The sequence below is a fragment of the Salmo salar genome, chromosome 26, assembly GCF_965601325.2.
Source record: "Salmo salar chromosome 26, fSalSal1, whole genome shotgun sequence".
Taxonomy (NCBI): Eukaryota; Metazoa; Chordata; class Actinopteri; order Salmoniformes; family Salmonidae; genus Salmo; species Salmo salar.
In genome coordinates this window covers 54,258,499-54,279,535 of record NC_138316.1, presented here as the reverse complement: position 1 = coordinate 54,279,535, position 21,037 = coordinate 54,258,499, and the positions used below count along the sequence as shown (strand labels likewise).

General features: G+C 51.0%; 1 protein-coding gene across 3 annotated transcripts in view; it reads right to left on the bottom strand.

Moving 5' to 3' along the window:
* Positions 1-21,037, bottom strand: part of rhpn2 (rhophilin, Rho GTPase binding protein 2) — a 61,092-nt gene that overhangs the window by 5,132 nt on the left and 34,923 nt on the right. For 2 of the 3 annotated variants that reach the window (XR_014382873.1, XM_045708119.2), the window contains exons 4-14: positions 20,662-20,737; positions 15,884-15,961; positions 15,624-15,748; positions 14,196-14,362; positions 11,581-11,768; positions 10,490-10,646; positions 8,376-8,495; positions 7,528-7,722; positions 5,865-5,941; positions 3,435-3,584; positions 1,501-1,656 (exon numbers count right to left, since the gene is read on the bottom strand). Coding sequence is in view for 2 of the 3 variants with exons in the window: in XM_045708119.2 (XP_045564075.1) it covers positions 1,501-1,656; positions 3,435-3,584; positions 5,865-5,941; positions 7,528-7,722; positions 8,376-8,495; positions 10,490-10,646; positions 11,581-11,768; positions 14,196-14,362; positions 15,624-15,748; positions 15,884-15,961; positions 20,662-20,737 (1,489 nt within the window). In the remaining variant the exon portion in view is untranslated. The remainder of the gene's footprint in view (positions 1-1,500; positions 1,657-3,434; positions 3,585-5,864; positions 5,942-7,527; positions 7,723-8,375; positions 8,496-10,489; positions 10,647-11,580; positions 11,769-14,195; positions 14,363-15,623; positions 15,749-15,883; positions 15,962-20,661; positions 20,738-21,037) is intronic. The other variant, XM_045708120.2, reaches the window with a different exon arrangement.

Below are 21,037 nucleotides of genomic sequence, written 5' to 3'. Positions count from 1 at the left end.
AGAGAGAAGGGGAGAGGGAGAGAGAGAAGGGGAGAGAGAGAGAGAAGGGAGAGAGAGAGAGAGAGAAGGGAGAGAGAGAGAAGGGAGAGAGAGAGAGAGAGAAGGGAGAGAGAGAGAGAGAGAGAAGGGGAGAGGGAGAGAGAGAGAGGAGGGAGAGGTGAGAGAGGAGAGAGAGGAGAGAGAGAGAGAGAGAAGGGAGAGAGAGAGAGAGAGAAGGGGAGAGGGAGAGAGAGAAGGGGAGAGGGAGAGAGAGAAGGGGAGAGAGAGAGAGAAGGGAGAGAGAGAGAGAGAGAAGGGAGAGAGAGAGAGAGAGAGAAGGGGAGAGGGAGAGAGAGAGAGGAGGGAGAGGTGAGAGAGAGAGAAGGGGAGAGGGAGAGAGAGAGAGAGGAGGGAGAGAGAGAGAGAGAGAGAGAAGGGGAGAGGTGAGAGAGAGAGGAGGGAGAGGTGAGAGAGAGAGAGAGAGAGAGAGAAGGGGAGAGGGAGAGAGAGAGAGGAGGGAGAGGTGAGAGAGGAGAGAGAGAGGAGGGAGAGGTGAGAGAGGAGAGAGAGAGGAGGGGAGAGGGAGAGAGAAGGGGAGAGGGAGAGAGAGAGAGGAGGGAGAGGTGAGAGAGGAGAGGGAGAGGTGAGAGAGGAGAGAGAGAGAAGGGAGAGGGAGAGAGGAGGGAGAGGTGAGAGAGAGAGAGAGAAGGGAGAGAGGGAGAGGGAGAGGTGAGAGAGGAGAGAGAGGGGGAGAGGGAGAGAGAGGAGAGAGAGGAGGGAGAGAGAGAGAGAGAGAGAGAAGGGGAGAGGGAGAGAGAGAGAGAGAGGAGGGAGAGGTGAGAGAGGAGAGAGAGAGAGAGAGAAGGGGAGAGGGAGAGAGAGAGAGAGAGAGAGAGAGAGAGAGAGAGAGAAGGGGAGAGGAGAGAGGATATTACTACAGTTAAAGACTAAACATTTCTAATTTCTACTTAAATGAGAAACTGTATGAAAATTTTTATTTTTTTAAATCCCCCAAAACTCTGGGTATTGTCACACAATATAAAAGCTTCTTGCAGTAGTTACCCATTTAACATGGGAAACTGCACCTTCTGTGTGTAACCACCAAGCTGAGAGAGAGAGGAACTCCTCCTCATCGAGAGCTGAGAGTTTGACAGCCCTGATAACAACTTAATGCAATTTATCTGCCATCGCCTGTCGGTCACAACTGAGGAAACAGAAAGGGGGACCTCCCGGGCTTCCTCAGGAGCCAACGAGGACCTCCCGGGCTTCCTCAGGAGCCAACAAGGACCTCCGGGCTTCCTCAGGAGCCAACAAGGACCTTCCGGGCTTCCTCAGGAGCCAACGAGGACCTTCCGGGGTTCCTCAGGAGCCAACAAGGACCTCCCGGGCTCCCTCAGGAGCCAACAAGGACCTTCCGGGCTTCCTCAGGAGCCAACGAGGACCTTCCGGGCTTCCTCAGGAGCCAATAAGGACCTTCCGGGCTTCCTCAGGAGCCAATCAGAGCCAGCGGGTGGACCTTACCATGGGCAGGCCGCTGTCCATCAAGCTAACAACGCGGATGTCGATCCCGTCCTCGTCCACGTCCTTCAGCAGCCGCATCACCTCGCTCACTACCATCCACTTACAGTCCGCGTCTCCCACGGCAACAATGTAGTCCCCCTCTTTCAGCCCGTCGACCTGGTAACGGAGAGATAACATTTAGTCATGAACAACAGGTGAAAGGAGGCTTTTAACAAGGGGGGGGGGGGTCAGTCCCAGATATAACACTGTGTCTGAAATGGTACCCTAAATAGAGCTCTTCCTCAATTCAATTCAAAAGGGCTCTACTGGCATGGGAAACATGTTTAGATTTCCATAGAGGCTCCAGAGGAAACATTACACTCATAGAGGCTCCAGAGGAAACATTACACTCATAGAGGCTCCAGAGGAAACATTACACTCATAGAGGCTCCAGAGGAAACATTACACTCATAGAGGCTCCAGAGGAAACATTACACTCATAGAGGCTCCAGAGGAAACATTACACTCATAGAGGCTCCAGAGGAAACATTACACTCATAGAGGCTCCAGAGGACACATTACACTCATAGAGGCTCCAGAGGAAACATTACACTCATAGAGGCTCCAGAGGAAGAGAGACCTTTCAGTTGTCATATAAAATGTATATTTACAGGGTTGTAACAATGTACAAATAGTTAAAAGTAAAAAAAAGGAGAAAAAAAAATCAACATAAATATGAGTTGTATTTACAATGGTGTTTGTTCTTCACTGGTTGAACTTTTTCTCGTTCAGTTCTGGCATTTAGGTCGACCAGACTATTAAATGCCCCTGGAAATGATTGATTTCCCTTCTGGGATGGAGAAGCTGTCTTCATTAAAGTACTAGTGGGGGGGATTTACAGTGTAATCGGGGGAGAAGGGCTTTGGTCAGGGAGGTGACCAAGAACCTGATGGTCACTCTGACAGAGCTCCAGAGTTCCTCTGTGGAGATGGGAGAACCTTCCAGAAGGACAACCATCTCTGCAGCACTCCACCCATCAGGCCTTTATGGTAGAGTGGCCAGACGGAAGCCACTCCTCAGTAAAAAGCACATGACAGCCCGCTTGGAGTTTGCCAAAAGACAAACAAAGGACATTCAGATCATGATAAACAAGATTCTCTGGTCTGATGAAACCAAGATTGAACTCTATGGCCTGAATGCCAAGCGTCACGTCTGGAGGAAACCTGGCACCATCTCTACGGTGAAGCATGGTGGTGGCAGCATCATGCTGTGGGGATGTTTTTTCAGCGGCAGGGACTGAGAGACTAGTCAGGATCAAGGGAAAGATGAACGGAGCAAAGTACAGAGAGATCCTTGATGAAAACCTGCTCCAGAGCTCTCAGGACCTCAGACTGGGGCGAAGGTTCACTTTCTAACAGGACAACGACCCTAAGCACAAAACCCTCCCCCCTTTAGCCCAAGTGTGCATCAGCCTAACCCTTCCCCCCTTTAGCCCAAGTGTGCATCAGCCTAACCCTTCCCCCCTTTAGCCCAAGTGTGCATCAGCCTAACCCTTCCCTCCTTTAGCCCAAGTGTGCATCAGCCTAACCCTTCCCTCCTTTAGCCCAAGTGTGCATCAGCCTAACCCTTCCCCCCTTTAGCCTAAGTGTGCATCAGCCTAACCCTTCCCTCCTTTAGCCCAAGTGTGCATCAGCCTAACTTTTCCCCCCTTTAGCCCAAGTGTGCATCAGCCTAACCCTCCCCCCTTTAGCCTAAGTGTGCGTCCGCCTAAATCTTCCCCCCTTTAGCTTAAGTGTGCGTCCGCCTAAATCTTCCCCCTTTAGCCTAAGTGTGCGTCAGCCTAACCCTTCCCCCCTTTAGCCTAAGTGTGCGTCCGCCTAAATCTTCCCCCTTTAGCCTAAGTGTGCGTCCGCCTAAATCTTCCCCCCCAGTAACCAGTAGTATAGCAGACTCACAGCGGCAGGGCAGAGTGGGTCCAGGGAGGTAACCTGGACAGGTACAGGGTCTCCTCTCAGGGTGAAGCCCAGGTCTCTGTCCTCCAGTCTCAGCCTGACGGTGCGAGGAGCTGTCCAGCGTAGCTTAGCAGAGAACACTGACAGAGGACCCTGGAGGGGGGGGGGGGGGGACAGGTTATTATGGGAGGGGGGACAGGTTATTACGGAAGGGGGGACAGGTTATTACGGAAGGGAGGGGAACAGGTTATTACGGAAGGGGGGGACAGGTTATTACGGAAGGGAGGGGAACAGGTTATTACGGAAGGGGGGGACAGGTTATTACGGAAGGGAGGGGGACAGGTTATTACGGAAGGGGGGGGAACAGGTTATTACGGAAGGGGGGGGAACAGGTTATTACGGAAGGGGGGGAACAGGTTATTACGGAAGGGGGGGAACAGGTTATTACGGAGGGGGGGGGACAGGTTATTACGGAAGGGGGGGGGGACAGGTTATTACGGAAGGGGGGGAACAGGTTATTACGGAAGGGGGGGAACAGGTTATTACGGAAGGGGGGGAACAGGTTATTACGGAAGGGGGGGGAACAGGTTATTACGGAAGGGGGGGAACAGGTTATTACGGAAGGGGGGGAACAGGTTATTACGGAAGGGGGGGAACAGGTTATCACGGAAGGGGGGAAACAGGTTATCACGGAAGGGGGGAAACAGGTTATCACGGAAGGGGGGAAACAGGTTATCATGGGGGGGAAACAGGTTATCACGGGGGGGAAACAGGTTATCATGGGGGGGAAACAGGTTATTATGGGGGGGAAACAGGTTATTATGGGGGGGAAACAGGTTATTATGGGGGGGAAACAGGTTATTATGGGGGGGAAACAGGTTATTATGGGGGGGAAACAGGTTATTATGGGGGGGAAACAGGTTATTATGGGGGGGAAACAGGTTATTATGAAAACTTCCCATGGACACCCCAACCTCGATAGGACTGACAAGTGTGCATCCCAAATGGTACAATGAGGCCTGGTCAAAGGTAGGGCACTATGGGGCCTGGTCCAAAGGTAGGGCACTACGTAGGGAACAGATGAGGGTCCGTTTGGGACACCACCACTGTTATTGTTATTGATTCACCATGACAAGGTGACCGAGTAAAGAGGCGTATTAACAGAGTTCAACACCACCGCTAATGACTTAGAGTTGACACGTTCTGTTGGGTTTGGATCCCTGTCTCCAGGGTTAATGTTGGTACTGCCATAGTGGTTCTGTTGGGGTTGATGTTGGTACTGCCATAGTGGTTCTGTTGGGTTTAATGTTAGTACTGCCATAGTGGTTCTGTTGGGGTTAATGTTGGTACTGCCATAGTGGTTCTGTTGGGGTTAATGTTAGTACTGCCATAGCGGTTCTGTTGGGGTTAATGTTAGTACTGCCATAGTGGTTCTGTTGGGGTTAATGTTGGTACTGCCATAGTGGTTCTGTTGGGGTTAATGTTAGTACTGCCATAGTGGTTCTGTTGGGGTTAATGTTGGTACTGCCATAGCGGTTCTGTTGGGGTTAATGTTGGTACTGCCATAGTGGTTCTGTTGGGGTTAATGTTGGTACTGCCATAGTGGTTCTGTTGGGGTTGATGTTGGTACTGCCATAGTGGTTCTGTTGGGGTTAATGTTGGTACTGCCATAGCGGTTCTGTTGGGGTTAATGTTGGTACTGCCATAGTGGTTCTGTTGGGGTTAATGTTGGTACTGCCATAGTGGTTCTGTTGGGGTTAATGTTGGTACTGCCATAGTGGTTCTGTTGGGGTTAATGTTAGTACTGCCATAGTGGTTCTGTTGGGGTTAATGTTGGTACTGCCATAGTGGTTCTGTTGGGGTTAATGTTAGTACTGCCATAGCGGTTCTGTTGGGTTTAATGTTAGTACTGCCATAGTGGTTCTGTTGGGGTTAATGTTAGTACTGCCATAGCGGTTCTGTTGGGGTTAATGTTAGTACTGCCATAGTGGTTCTGTTGGGGTTAATGTTAGTACTGCCATAGTGGTTCTGTTGGGGTTAATGTTAGTACTGCCATAGTGGTTCTGTTGGGGTTAATGTTAGTACTGCCATAGCGGTTCTGTTGGGTTTGGATCCAGAAAACAGCACCACACCGTCTGGGTGTTCAGAGAAAGTTGAACTGAATTTAACCGTTTCAACAAAAAAAAAACACAAATCCAGAGCTTTGTGATGCCATTTTCTGAATAAACCAGACACTTTACACCAAGGGCCGGTTTCCTGGACACAGATTAATCTTAGTCCCGGACTATAAAAAAACGAGTTTTTAAGAGTCACTTGTGATTCTCCATTCACCAAGTTTCATAGTCCAGGACTAGGGGTTTTAAAAATCGGTGTCCCGGGGACAGCAGCCCTGAAACGTTAGAACGTTAAAAAAAAATTAGTAAACCCACATACCAGCCTCCGGAAAAAGTCTGTGACTTTCACCTTTGTGGACATGGGTGATTCCATCTCTGCCTTGTGCTCCGTTTTAGCTGAGGAAGGAAAACAGGTCTGTTTATTACCACAACAACGTCCCTCTGGAGTACAGGGAGAGCATGACGACGCCGTAAACATTACATCAATACAACATCCTGTACCTACTAAATAACTGTCTAAAGGTTATTAGGTTGTTGAAGGTGAGGTCCAACAGTGACTCTCTCTCTCTCTCTCTCTCTCTCTCTCTCTCTCTCTCTCTCTCTCTCTCTCTGAAGTACATTTGGAAGTCAGTTGTATTGGATCAACAGTAATGTGGAACCAGAGCTGATGATGATGTAAAAAAGGCTTTTAAATAAAATAATGAAACTGTTCTGGAGTGGCAAGTGATAAATCCAGACCCGAATCCCATCAAAACCTATGTTGAACTTACTAAACGACAGAGAGTTTTACTGTGTGATATTAGGCTGCTTCTTGTGTAAATATTTCCCATCTGGATTTTAATGATTTGTATGTGCGTCACTTGAGAGGGTTGAGTCACTGACGTGGTCTTCCTGTCTGGGTTGGCGCGCCCCCCCCCTCTTGGGTTGTGCCATGGCGGAGATCTTTGTGGGCTATACTCGGCCTTGTCTCAGGATGGTAAGTTGGTGGTTGAATATATCCCTCTAGTGGTGTGGGGGCTGTGCTTTGGCAAAGTGGGTGGGGTTATATCCTACCTGTTTGGCCCTGTCCGGGGGTTTCATCGGATGGGGCCAGAGTGTCTGCTGATCCCTCCTGTCTCAGCCTCCAGTATTTATGCTGCAGTAGTTTATGTGTTGGGGGGCTAGGGTCAGTCTGTTATATCTGGAGTATTTCTCCTGTGTCCTGTGTGAATTTAAGTATGCTCTCTCTATTTCTCTCTTTCTCTCTCTCGGGGGACCTGAGCCATAGGACCATGCCTCAGGACTACCTGGTATGATGACTCCTTGCTGTCCCCAGTCCACCTGACTGTGCTGCTGCTCCAGTTTCAACTGTTCTGCCTGCGGCTATGGAACCCTGACCTGTTCACCGGACGTGCTACCTGTCCCAGACCTGCTGTTTTCAACTCTCTAGAGACAGCAGGAGCGGTAGAGATACTCGAATGATCGGCTATGAAAAGCCAACTGACATTTACTCCTGAGGTGCTGACCTGTTGAACCCTCGACAACCACTGTGATTATTATTATCTGACCCTGCTGGTCATCTATGAACATTTGAACATCTTGGCCATGTTCTGTTATAATCTCCACCCAGCACAGCCAGAAGAGGACTGGCCACTCCCTCATAGCCTGGTTCCTCTCTAGGTTTCTTCCTAGGTTTTGGCCTTTCTAGGGAGTTTTTCCTAGCCACCGTGCTTCTACACCTGCATTGCTTGCTGTTTGGGGGGTTTTAGGCTGGGTTTCTGAACAGCACTTTGAGACGTCAGCTGATGTAAGAAGGGCTTTATAAATACATTTGATTTGGGTTGATTGATTGGTTGGTTGGTTGATTGATTGATCGAGTTCCCAATAAGAGGTTCACTTACAGATGATGTCTGGAGCTTCACAAATACATTTGATTGATTGATTGATTGATTGATTGATTGATTGATTGATTGATTGATTGATTGATTGATTGTTCGACTCACAGATAATGTCTGGAGCCTCCAGGTAGTCTGTGAACTCGTCTTCTCGGTCGTTGTCATTGAACTTGGCCAGGGAGCGTTTGTGACTGGCCTGGAGGATGTCCTGGAGCACATCCAGCTTCCTGAGGTGACGACACAGACCATGGATCCTCAGACCCTCCTCATGACCCATCACAGCCCGCCGCAGGTGGGCCTTACCTGGGGGAGGAGAGGGGAGGGAGGAGAGAGGAGGTGGAGGAGGGTGGAGAGAGGGAGAGTCATTAAGGTAGGTGAGTAAGTATACAAGGTGTAGAGTCCAGACAGTCAGGGACTCTCTAAACGACAGCGTCTGTAGAGTCCAGACAGTCAGGGACTATATAAACGACAGCGTGTGTAGAGTCCAGACAGTCAGGGACTATATAAACGACAGCGTGTGGAGTCCAGACAGTCAGGGACTCTCTAAACGACAGCGTGTGTAGAGTCCAGACAGTCAGGGACTATATAAACGACAGCGTGTGTAGAGTCCAGACAGTCAGGGACTCTCTAAACGACAGCGTGTGTAGAGTCCAGACAGTCAGGGACTATATAAACGACAGCGTGTGTAGAGTCCAGACAGTCAGGGACTAAATAAACGACAGCGTGTGTAGAGTCCAGACAGTCAGGGACTATATAAACGACAGCGTGTGTAGAGTCCAGACAGTCAGGGACTAAATAAACGACAGCGTGTGTAGAGTCCAGACAGTCAGGGACTATATAAACGACAGCGTGTGTAGAGTCCAGACAGTCAGGGACTATATAAACGACAGTATCTAGACCTCAACCACATAATAAAGGGCCTGTGTAAACACGGCATTGGGGTTTGGGAGCCTTACCGACGTGTCGTCTCTCCTCTCTCTTCCTGAGGATGTCGACTGCGGAGCGGCCATCTGGCATGGCATCATACGCCTGGGACAGAGCCTTCTCCTGTTGGTCCTCATCATCACTGGGTCTCACTGGAAAACACAGAGACAGGAGACGGGGATTAGGGACGCGGCAACACAGAGACGAGGATTAGGGACGCGGCAACACAGAGACGGGGATTAGGGACGCGGCAACACAGAGACGGGGATTAGGGACGCGGCAACACAGAGACGGGGATTAGGGACATGGCAACACAGAGACGGGGATTAGGGACATGGCAACACAGAGACGGGGATTAGGGACGCGGCAACACAGAGACGGGGATTAGGGACATGGCAACACAGAGACGGGGATTAGGGACATGGCAACACAGAGACGGGGATTAGGGACATGGCAACACAGAGACGGGGATTAGGGACATGGCAACACAGAGACGAGGATTAGGGACACGGCAACACAGAGACGGGGATTAGGGACACGGCAACACAGAGACGGGGATTAGGGACGCGGCAACACAGAGACGAGGATTAGGGACACGGCAACACAGAGACGGGGATTAGGGACACGGCAACACAGAGACGAGGATTAGGGACGCGGCAACACAGAGACGGGGATTAGGGACACGGCAACACAGAGACGAGGATTAGGGACACGGCAACACAGAGACGAGGATTAGGGACATGGCAACACAGAGACGGGGATTAGGGACATGGCAACACAGAGACGGGGATTAGGGACATGGCAACACAGAGACGGGGATTAGGGACATGGCAACACAGAGACGGGGATTAGGGACATGGCAACACAGAGACGGGGATTAGGGACATGGCAACACAGAGACGGGGATTAGGGACATGGCAACACAGAGACGAGGATTGTAGGGATGTAGCCTTGGCTGTTGGCAGAAAGACAGTGTTGGCAGAAAGACAGTGTTGGCAGAGGACAGATCCAGCCTGGGACTGAGGCAGTTTGTTTTGAACAACACAAAAGACGTGTTACATAAATATTTATAACTGAACAGGGTGGTTCAGACTCAAACTCTACGCCGCTCTGGTCTCTACGCCGCTCTGGCCTCTTTATAAAACTAAAGATCTCAGTCCTCTGAGCTGCTCTGCTCTGAGCTGCTCTGCTCTGTCCTCAGTGGGGAGATTCCAATAAAAGTATTGATGAGAAGAGTCCATTAAAAGTCAATTTAAACTGATACCTGAGATTATGTCTTTGGGATGTGAGAGGAAAGAGGGTGAATGAACCAGTCTGTTCAGGTAAGGTCCAGGAAACCCGTCTAGTATCTAACAGAACCAGTAAGGTCCAGGAAACCCATCTAGTAACTAACAGAACCAGTCTGATCCAGTAAGGTCCAGGAAACCCGTCTAGTAACTAACAGAACCAGTCTGTTCCAGTAAGGTCCAGGAAACCCGTCTAGTAACTAACAGAACCAGTCTGATCCAGTAAGGTCCAGGAAACCCGTCTAGTATCTAACAGAACCAGTAAGGTCCAGGAAACCCGTCTAGTAACTAACAGAACCAGTCTGTTCCAGTAAGGTCCAGGAAACCCGTCTAGTAACTAACAGAACCAGTCTAATCCAGGAAACCCGTCTAGTAACTAACAGAACCAGTCTGTTCCAGTAAGGTCCAGGAAACCCATCTAGTAACTAACAGAACCAGTCTGATCCAGTAAGGTCCAGGAAACCCATCTAGTAACTAACAGAACCAGTCTGATCCAGTAAGGTCCAGGAAAAACATCTAGTATCTAACAGAACCAGTCTGTTCCAGTAAGGTCCAGGAAACCCGTCTAGTATCTAACAGAACCAGTAAGGTCCAGGAAACCCGTCTAGTATCTAACAGAACCAGTAAGGTCCAGGAAACCCGTCTAGTATCTAACAGAACCAGTAAGGTCCTGGAAACCCGTCTAGTATCTAACAGAACCAGTAAGGTCCAGGAAACCCGTCTAGTATCTAACAGAACCAGTCTGATCCAGTAAGGTCCAGGAAACCCGTCTAGTAACTAACAGGCATTACTACACATCTCCCCCTCCCTCTCGATCTCGCACAGAAGGGATATGATTGGCTAACTGCTTCTCGACTTACGCTGGTGGTCCAATAGCGCAGTAGCCAGGAAGTAGTGTGCCAGTGAACGGTAGTGGTTGGTCTTGACCTGAGCCATGGTGGACCAGAAGAACGGGACGTTGTCCTTGATGGGAGTCTGGATCATAGACTGGTGTACCTGGTCATAGGTGTCTCCGACCTGAGAGGGGACAGAGATGTACTGTTATAGTCCACATCCTACCTGAGATGGGACAGAGTCCACATCCTACCTGAGATGGGACAGAGTCCACATCCTACCTGAGATGGGACAGAGTCCACATCCTACCTGAGAGGGGACAGAGTCCACATCCTACCTGAGAGGGGACAGAGTCCACATCCTACCTGAGATGGGACAGAGATGTACTGTTATAGTCCACATCCTAACTGAGATGGGACAGAGTCCACATCCTACCTGAGATGGGACAGAGTCCACATCCTACCTGAGAGGGGACAGAGATGTACTGTTATAGTACACATCACAAATTACACCCTATTCCCTATATAGTGCACTACTTTAGACCAGAGCCCTATGGCATCCTATTCCCTATATAGTGCACTACTTTAGACCAGAGCCCTATGGCACCCTATTCCCTATATAGTGCACTACTTTAGACCAGAGCCCTATGGCACCCTATTCCCTATATATAGTGCACTACTTTAGACCAGAGACCTATGGCACCCTATTCCCTATATATATAGTGCGCTATCATAGACCAGAGCCCTATGGCACCCTATTCCCTACATAGTGCACTACTTTAGACCAGAGCCCTATGGCACCCTATTCCCTATATAGTGCACTACTTTAGACCAGAGCCCTATGGAACCCTATTCCCTACATAGTGCACTACTTTAGACCAGAGCCCTATGGAACCCTATATAGTGCACTACATTGCACTACTTTACTTTCAGCGTTGAGGTGAAACTCTCTCAGATTAACCCCAATTAGGGCAAAGCAGATGTGTTGAACATCAACGGACAAATCCATCCATCCATCTAACAGTGGTACTACACACCTGATTTAATCAGGATCAATCCGTCTGTACCAGCCTGTAGACGGTGGGGGAAAAATGATTCAACATTTATTATACACGCACCTTGGCAGCCTCTTGGGCCATCTTGAGGAGAGAGAAGAACTCGTTGCGGATGCCGGACAGAGCGATCTTCTCAAACAGACACTCCTGAGCTTGGGCCAGCATCAGCTTGATGAGCATACTGAGCATGGAGGGACTCATGTCATAGCTGGGGGTGTGAGTGAATGTCTCCTTCAGGTGATGGAGGACTCCTACAGGGGGGAGGGGAGACAGAGAGAGAGAGAGGGAGGTGAGTATAGAGGGACTCATGTCATAGCTGGGGGTGAATGTCTCCTTCAGGTGATGGAGGACTCCTACAGGGGGGGGGGGGGAGACAGAGAGAGAGAGAGAGGGAGGTGAGTATGGAGGGACTCATGTCATAGCTGGGGGTGAATGTCTCCTTCAGGTGATGGAGGACTCCTACAGGGGGGGGGGGGGAGACAGAGAGAGAGAGAGAGAGGGAGGTGAGCATGGAGGGACTCATGTCATAGCTGGGGGTGTGAGTGAATGTCTCCTTCAGGTGATGGAGGACTCCTATGGGGGGGGGGGGGGGGGAGACAGAGAGAGAGAGAGGGGGAGGTGAGTATAGAGGGACTCATGTCATAGCTGGGGGTGAATGTCTCCTTCAGGTGATGGAGGACTCCTACAGGGGGGGGGGGGGAGACAGAGAGAGAGAGAGAGGGGGAGGTGAGTATGGAGGGACTCATGTCATAGCTGGGGGTGAATGTCTCCTTCAGGTGATGGAGGACTCCTACAGGGGGGGGGGGGGAGACAGAGAGAGAGAGAGAGAGGGAGGTGAGCATGGAGGGACTCATGTCATAGCTGGGGGTGAATGTCTCCTTCAGGTGATGGAGGACTCCTACGGGGGGGGGGGGGGACAGAGAGAGAGTGGGGGAGGTGAGTATAGAGGGACTCATGTCATAGCTGGGGGTGAATGTCTCCTTCAGGTGATGGAGGACTCATTTCTAAATCGTTGCGTACGGATAAAAACATGCATGACCCAGTTCACACGCAAGAGTTCACATTTATAAAAACTGAACTTCACGTGAGAATGTGCTAATCCGTTTATACTCCCGGTAACGTTAGACCGCGAGTACTCACAGTTTCTACCGTTAGACATTAGGCCTTTGGAACTGTCCTAGTTTGGACTGAATCCCGAGGGACAGGACTGTCCTAGTTTGGACTGACTGCCTTTGGGACAGGACTGTACTGTGGGACATGATTCATGGGGAAGCTAGAGAAGCCAGAAGAGGACTGGCCACCCCTCATAGCCTGGTTCCTCTCTAGGTTTCTTCCTAGGTTCTGGCCTTTCTAGGGAGTTTTTCCTAGCCACCCCTCATAGCCTGGTTCCTCTCTAGGTTTCTTCCTAGGTTTTGGCCTTTCTAGGGAGTTTTTCCTAGCCACCGTGCTTCTACACCTGCATTGCTTGCTGTTTGGGGGGTTTTAGGCTGGGTTTCTGTACAGCACTTTGAGATATCAGCTGATGTAAGAAGGGCTTTATAAATACATTTGATTGATTGATTGGATAATTAATGGTTCAGCTTTACCAGTAGATATCAGCTGATGTACAAAGGGCTTTATAAATACATTTGATTGATTGATTGGATAATTAATGGTTCAGCTTTACCAGTAGATATCAGCTGATGTAAGAAGGGCTTTATAAATACATTTGATTGATTGATTGGATAATTAATGGTTCAGCTTTACCAGTAGATATCAGCTGATGTAAGAAGGGCTTTATAAATACATTTGATTGATTGATTGGATAATTAATGGTTCAGCTTTACCAGTAGCCAGTCAATATTTGTTCTGACAGGACATTTGAAACGATGAAAATGAAATTGTCAACTGGTTCTCTCTGACGGGCTGTTTTTCCCCTAAATCGGTAAACAAAGATCGCACAAGGAGAGAACTGGTCACTGCACCGACTCTGGGTTAGGTGACCTACAAACTTACAAGATGTATAAAACTAAATCAAATCTTGTAAACCTCTTGTAATCCAACTCTGAGTGTACTGTATATTCCACCAGTGTTATTGGCAATGAGTAGAGTCCAGCTGTGTTAGTGTAGTAATGGCCACTGGTGTTGTCCAAAATGGCACCCTATTTCCCTACATAGTACACTACTTTAGACCAGGGCCCTATTCCCTACATAGTACACTACTTATAACCAGGGCCCTATTCCCTACATAGTGCACTACTTTAGACCAGGGCCCTATACCCTACATAGTGCACTACTTCTAACCAGAGCCCTATTCCCTACATAGTGTACTACTTCTAACCAGGGTCCTATTCCCTACATAGTGCACTACTTCTAACCAGGGTCCTATTCCCTACATAGTGCACTACTTCTAACCAGGGTCCTATTCCCTACATAGTGCACTACTTCTAACCAGGGCCCTATTCCCTACATAGTACACTACTTCTAACCAGGGTCCTATTCCCTACATAGTGCACTACTTCTAACCAGGGCCCTATTCCCTACATAGTACACTACTTCTAACCAGGGTCCTATTCCCTACATAGTGCACTACTTCTAACCAGGGCCCTATTCCATACATATTCCCTCTATAGTGGGTACTATGGGCACTAAGGTGCCATGTGGGACACAGCCGACTGTGATTCTCGTTGTCTCCTCACCGGCAGCTTTCTGGAAGGCTGCGATGGCATCCTGGAGGCCGGCGGAGGTCTGGCGGTTGGAGCGCGTGCCGATCTGGGTGTAGAGAGCGCCGATGTTGAACAGAATACTGGCCTTCTCCAGAGACAGGTTCTGCTGGCACACCGGGACACCTGTGAACGAGTCATACCTGGGACAGACAGACAGACAGACAGACAGACAGACAGACAGACAGACAGACAGACAGACAGACAGACAGACAGACAGACAGACAGACAGACAGACAGACAGACAGACAGACAGACAGACAGACAGACAGACAGACAGACAGACAGACAGACAGACAGACAGACAGACAGACAGACAGACAGACAGGTCACAAGCTGCAATATGTCACTTGTTGGGAGACCCGACCAAATCCACATAGAAATGTGACTTATAGACCTGTCCTGTCTTGTCGACACACAGCCCCAACCTACTGTCCTGTTTAAGGGTTTAAACACTGCATCCCATGCTTGTTCAATGAACCATAAACAATTAATGAACATGCACCTGTGGAACGGTCGTTAAGACACTAACAGCTTACAGACGGTAGGCAATTAAGGTCACAGTTATGAAAACTTAGGACACTAAAGAGGTCTTTCTACTGACTCTGAAAAACACCAAAAGAAAGATGCCCAGGGTCCCTGCTCATCTGCGTGAACGTGCCTTAGGCAAGGAGGCATGAGGACTGCAGATGTGGCCAGGGCAATAAATTGCAATGTCCGTACTGTGAGACGCCTAAGACAGCGCTACAGGGAGACATCACGGACAGCTGATCGTCCTCGCAGTGGCAGACCACGTGCAACAACACCTGCACAGGATCAGTACATCGGGACAGGTACAGGATGGCAACAACAACTGCCCGAGTTACACCAGGAACAAACAATCCCTCCATCAGTGTTCAGGCTGTCCGCAATAGGCTGAGAGAGGCTGAACTGAGGGCTTGTAGGGCCTGTTGTAAGGCAGGTCCTCACCAGACATCACCGGCAACAACGTCGCCTATGGGCACAAACCCACCGTCGATGGACCAGACAGGACTGGCAAAAAGTGCTTTTCACTGACGAGTCGACTGGGTTTTGGAGACAGTCAGGTTAAGCTACTAGAGATACCTGAACCCCTGGGCTGGGTCGGACCCCTGGGCTGGGTCAGACCCCTGGGCTGGGTCAGACCCCTGGGACCCCTGGGCTGGGTCAGACCCCTGGGACCCCTGGGCTGGGTCAGACCCCTGGGGCCCCTGGGCTGGGTCAGACCCCTGGGACCCCTGGGCTGGGTCAGACCCCTGGGACCCCTGGGCTGGGTCAGACCCCTGGGACCCCTGGGCTGGGTCAGACCCCTGGGTTGGGTCGAACCCCTGGGCTGGGTCGGACTAACGATCGACTGGGTATTGGAGACAGTGAGATGCAACGTACCAAGTAAAGAAGATGCCCATCGGGCGGGTAGCGGAGAAGAAGCGGCTCTCCAGTAGAGGCATGTGGCTGAAGTACTTGGCCAGGGTCTCGATGCCGGCGTCATTGCGGCTGGGGGTACGACAGGCCTGTGGGTACGGTGGGGGAAAGAGGGTAAAAATACAACAAGACAGAGATGGAGATGTGTGGTGGGTGATTCCATAGAGAAAACCCAGTTCCCCATCGGACATGGTAGATTGCTATGAGACCTATGGTGAAAGTACCTGTCTCAGGTCCATCAGGTCAGCAATCTCCTCCTCGAAGCTGGAGCCATCTTCACTGTAGTGCTCCAGGATGAAGTCCTGGGGAAACAAAAACACACCAGAACAGGGAGACCATCATCAACACACTGTAATAAAGTCTTGTGATGTCCAGCCACCGACCCATCGAAACACCATCCACTGTCCCATAGAGCCGCCGACCCATCGAAACACCATCCACTGTCCCATAGAGCCACCGACCCATCGAAACACCATCCACTGTCCCATACAGCCACCGACCCATCGAAACACCATCCACTGTCCCATAGAGCCACCGACCCATCGAAACACCATCCACTGTCCCATAGAGCCACCGACCCATCGAAACACCATCCACTGTCCCATAGAGCCGCCGACCCATCGAAACACCATCCACTGTCCCATAGAGCCACCGACCCATCGAAACACCATCCACTGTCCCATAGAGCCACCGACCCATCGAAACACCATCCACTGTCCCATAGAGCCACCGACCCATCGAAACACCATCCACTGTCCCATAGAGCCACCGACCCATCGAAACACCATCCACTGTCCCATAGAGCCACCGACCCATCAAAACACCATTCACTGTCCCATCAAAACACCATCCACTGTCCTATAGAGCCACCGACCCATCAAAACACCATCCACTGTCCCATCAAAACACCATCCACTGTCCCATCAAAACACCATCCACTGTCCTATAGAGCCACCGACCCATCAAAACACCATTCACTGTCCCATAGAGCCACCGACCCATCGAAACACCATCCAAATGTCCCATCAAAACACCATCCACTGTCCCATAGAGTCGCCGACCCATCGAAACACCATCCACTGTCCCATAGAGCCACCGACCCATCGAAACACCATCCACTGTCCCATAGAGCCACCGACCCATCGAAACACCATCCACTGTCCCATCAAAACACCATCCACTGTCCCATAGAGCCACCGACCCATCAAAACACCATTCACTGTCCCATCAAAACACCATCCACTGTCCTATAGAGCCACCGACCCATCAAAACACCATCCACTGTCCCATCAAAACACCATCCACTGTCCCATCAAAACACCATCCACTGTCCTATAGAGCCACCGACCCATCAAAACACCATTCACTGTCCCATAGAGCCACCGACCCATCGAAACACCATCCAAATGTCCCATCAAAACACCATCCACTGTCCCATAGAGTCGCCGACCCATCGAAACACCATCCACTGTCCCATAGAGCCACCGACCCATCGAAACACCATCCACTGTCCCATAGAGCCACCGACCCATCGAAACACCATCCACTGTCCCATCAAAACACCATCCACTGTCCCATAGAGCCACCGACCCATCAAAACACCATTCACTGTCCCATCAAAACACCATCCACTGTCCTATAGAGCCACCGACCCATCAAAACACCATCCACTGTCCCATCAAAACACCATCCACTGTCCCATCAAAACACCATCCACTGTCCTATAGAGCCACCGACCCATCAAAACACCATTCACTGTCCCATAGAGCCACCGACCCATCGAAACACCATCCAAATGTCCCATCAAAACACCATCCACTGTCCCATAGAGTCGCCGACCCATCAAAACACCATCCACTGTCCTATAGAGCCACCGACCCATCAAAACACCATCCACTGTCCTATAGAGCCACCGACCCATCAAAACACCATCCACTGTCCCATCAAAACACCATCCACTGTCCTATAGAGCCACCGACCCATCAAAACACCATCCACTGTCCCATCAAAACACCATCCACTGTCCTATAGAGCCACCGACCCATCAAAACACCATCCACTGTCCCATCAAAACACCATCCACTGTCCTATAGAGCCACCGACCCATCGAAACACCATCCACTGTCCCATAGAGCCACCGACCCATCGAAACACCATCCACTGTCCCATAGAGCCACCGACCCATCGAAACACCATCCACTGTCCCATAGAGCCACCGACCCATCGAAACACCATCCACTGTCCCATAGAGCCACCGACCCATCGAAACACCATCCACTGTCCCATAGAGCCACCGACCCATCGAAACACCATCCACTGTCCCATCAAAACACCATCCACTGTCCCATAGAGCCACCGACCCATCAAAACACCATTCACTGTCCCATCAAAACACCATCCACTGTCCTATAGAGCCACCGACCCATCAAAACACCATCCACTGTCCCATCAAAACACCATCCACTGTCCCATCAAAACACCATCCACTGTCCTATAGAGCCACCGACCCATCAAAACACCATTCACTGTCCCATAGAGCCACCGACCCATCGAAACACCATCCAAATGTCCCATCAAAACACCATCCACTGTCCCATAGAGTCGCCGACCCATCAAAACACCATTCACTGTCCCATAGAGCCACCGACCCATCGAAACACCATCCACTGTCCCATCAAAACACCATCCACTGTCCTACAGAAGCCTGTTATAGACCCAACCTGGGCCCTCCTCCCCAGACCCAAACCCGGGCCCTCCTCCTCAGACCCAAACCCGGGCCCTCCACCCCAGACCCAAACCCAACCTGGGCCCTCCTCCCCAGACCCAAACCCAACCTGGGCCCTCCTCCCCAGACCCAAACCCAACCTGGGCCCTCCTCCCCAGACCCAAACCCAACCTGGGCCCTCCTCCCCAGACCCAAACCCAACCCGGGCCCTCCTCCCCAGACCCGAGCCCTCCTCCCCAGACCCAAACCCAACCCGGGCCCTCCTCCCCAGACCCAGACCCGGGCCCTCCTCCCCAGACCCAGACCCGGGCCCTCCTCCCCAGACCCAGACCCGGGCCCTCCTCCCCAGACCCAGACCCGGGCCCTCCTCCCCAGACCCAGACCCGGGCCCTCCTCCCCAGACCCAGACCCGAGCCCTCCTCCCCAGACCCAGACCCGAGCCCTCCTCCCCAGACCCAGACCCGGGCCCTCCTCCCCAGACCCAGACCCGAGCCCTCCTCCCCAGACCCAGACCCGAGCCCTCCCCAGCGGAGGTGTCTCTCTAGCCGCGTGACGATCAGTGTTGTGTCTCCTGACTAGCAGCCAGACGTCATGTCACTGACACCTGGTCATGAAAGCTAGTTGATTACAGGCAGGAAGTAGGGAACACTTAACTGGACAGACAGATACAGGAAGTACACGTCTCAAATGGCACCCTATTCCCTAGCGCACTACGTTTGACCGAGGCCCACAAGGGAGGACCCACAAGGGAGGACCCACAAGGGTTCTGGTCAACAGAAGTGGTCTATATGGGGAATAGGGTCCAATTTGGGACGTAGCCTAAGTCTATCATCTAGATACTGCCGAGTCCTTATCTGCACCTCACAGCGGTATATAAAACGGTGACATCATGGTATTCCCCACCACCGGTAGGCTTACTGTGCTGTTGTCATTTCCTGGTTGACACAGCTGTGACCTAGTTGACAATAATAAAAGCTGTTTGCTGAGGGTTAACTTGATTCTATTGAACCTGATGAAATGCTGAACAAAATGGTTTACGTCCCAATGGCACTGTATTCTCCGTGTAGTGCACTACTTTTGACCAGAGGACAACAGTAGTGCATAAAAATAGGGAATAGGTTGCAATTTGGGACGTAACCCTATATCTTTATATCCAGTACATACTAGTGAACAAATGGAGAATAGAGATTGCTGTCAAAGGAATTGATATCAATGAATTGTGAAACAGCTGCTGTACCTTAACTGTACGTCGGCCTGGACGTCGGCCTGGATAAGGGAACCGGCCTGGATAAGGGAACCTGCCTGGATAAGGGAACCGGCCTGGATAAGGGAACCGGCCTGGATAAGGGAACCTGCCTGGATAAGGGAACCGGCCTGGATAAGGGAACCGGCCTGGATAAGGGAACCGGCCTGGATAAGGGAACCGGCCTGGATAAGGGAACCGGCCTGGATAAGGGAACCTGCCTGGATAAGGGAACCGGCCTGGATGAGGGAACCGGCCTGGATAAGGGAACCTGCCTGGACAAGGGAACCGGCCTGAACGTCGGCCTGGATAAGGGAACCGGCCTGGATAAGGGAACCGGCCTGGATAAGGGAACCTGCCTGAACGTCGGCCTGGATAAGGGAACCTGCCTGGATAAGGGAACCTGCCTGAACGTCGGCCTGGATATGGGAACCTGCCTGGATAAGGGAACCTGCCTGAACGTCGGCCTGGATATGGGAACCGGCCTGGATAAGGGAACCGGCCTGGATAAGGGAACCGGCCTGAACGTCGGCCTGGATAAGGGAACCTGCCTGGACGTCGGTCTGGATATGGGAACCGGCCTGGTTAAGGGAACCTGCCTGGATAAGGGAACCTGCCTGAACGTCGGCCTGGACAAGGGAACCTGCCTGGACAAGGGAACCGGCCTGGATATGGGAACCGGCCTGGATAAGGGAACCAGCCTGGATAAGGGAACCTGCCTGGATAAGGGAACCTGCCTGAACGTCGGCCTGGATATGGGAACCTGCCTGGATAAGGGAACCTGCCTGAACGTCGGCCTGGATATGGGAACCTGCCTGGATAAGGGAACCGGCCTGGATAAGGGAACCTGCCTGGATAAGGGAACCGGCCTGGATAAGGGAACCTGCCTGGATAAGGGAACCTGCCTGGATAAGGGAACCTGCCTGGACAAGGGAACCTGCCTGGATAAGGGAACCGGCCTGGATAAGGGAACCTGTTAAATGATCTGAAATGTACAGGTAGTGAAGAAGTGGTGAAATGGAGGTCTGTATTACCTTGAATGACACAGAGAAGTCCATTTCTTTAGTCTCCTTCAGTCCCAGCGGGATGAGAGGGATGCTGGAGGTCTCTCTGGAAACAGGAAAGGAGATATCGTTAACATGTGATATTTAACTGTTAAACAGTGATGTTAGTGGTAAATAGCGAGGCTCAGAGTTTTATGGTCCCGTGGTGGCTCAGTTGGTAGAGCATGGTGTTTGCAACGCCAGGGTTGTGGGTTCGATTCCCACGGGGGGACCAGTACGGAGAAGAAAAAAAAAAAATGTATGAAATGTATGCATTCACTACTGTAAGTCGCTCTGGATAAGAGCGTCTGCTAAATGACTAAGATGTAAAATGTACACACATTAACAGCCATATTGTTGAAGTGAC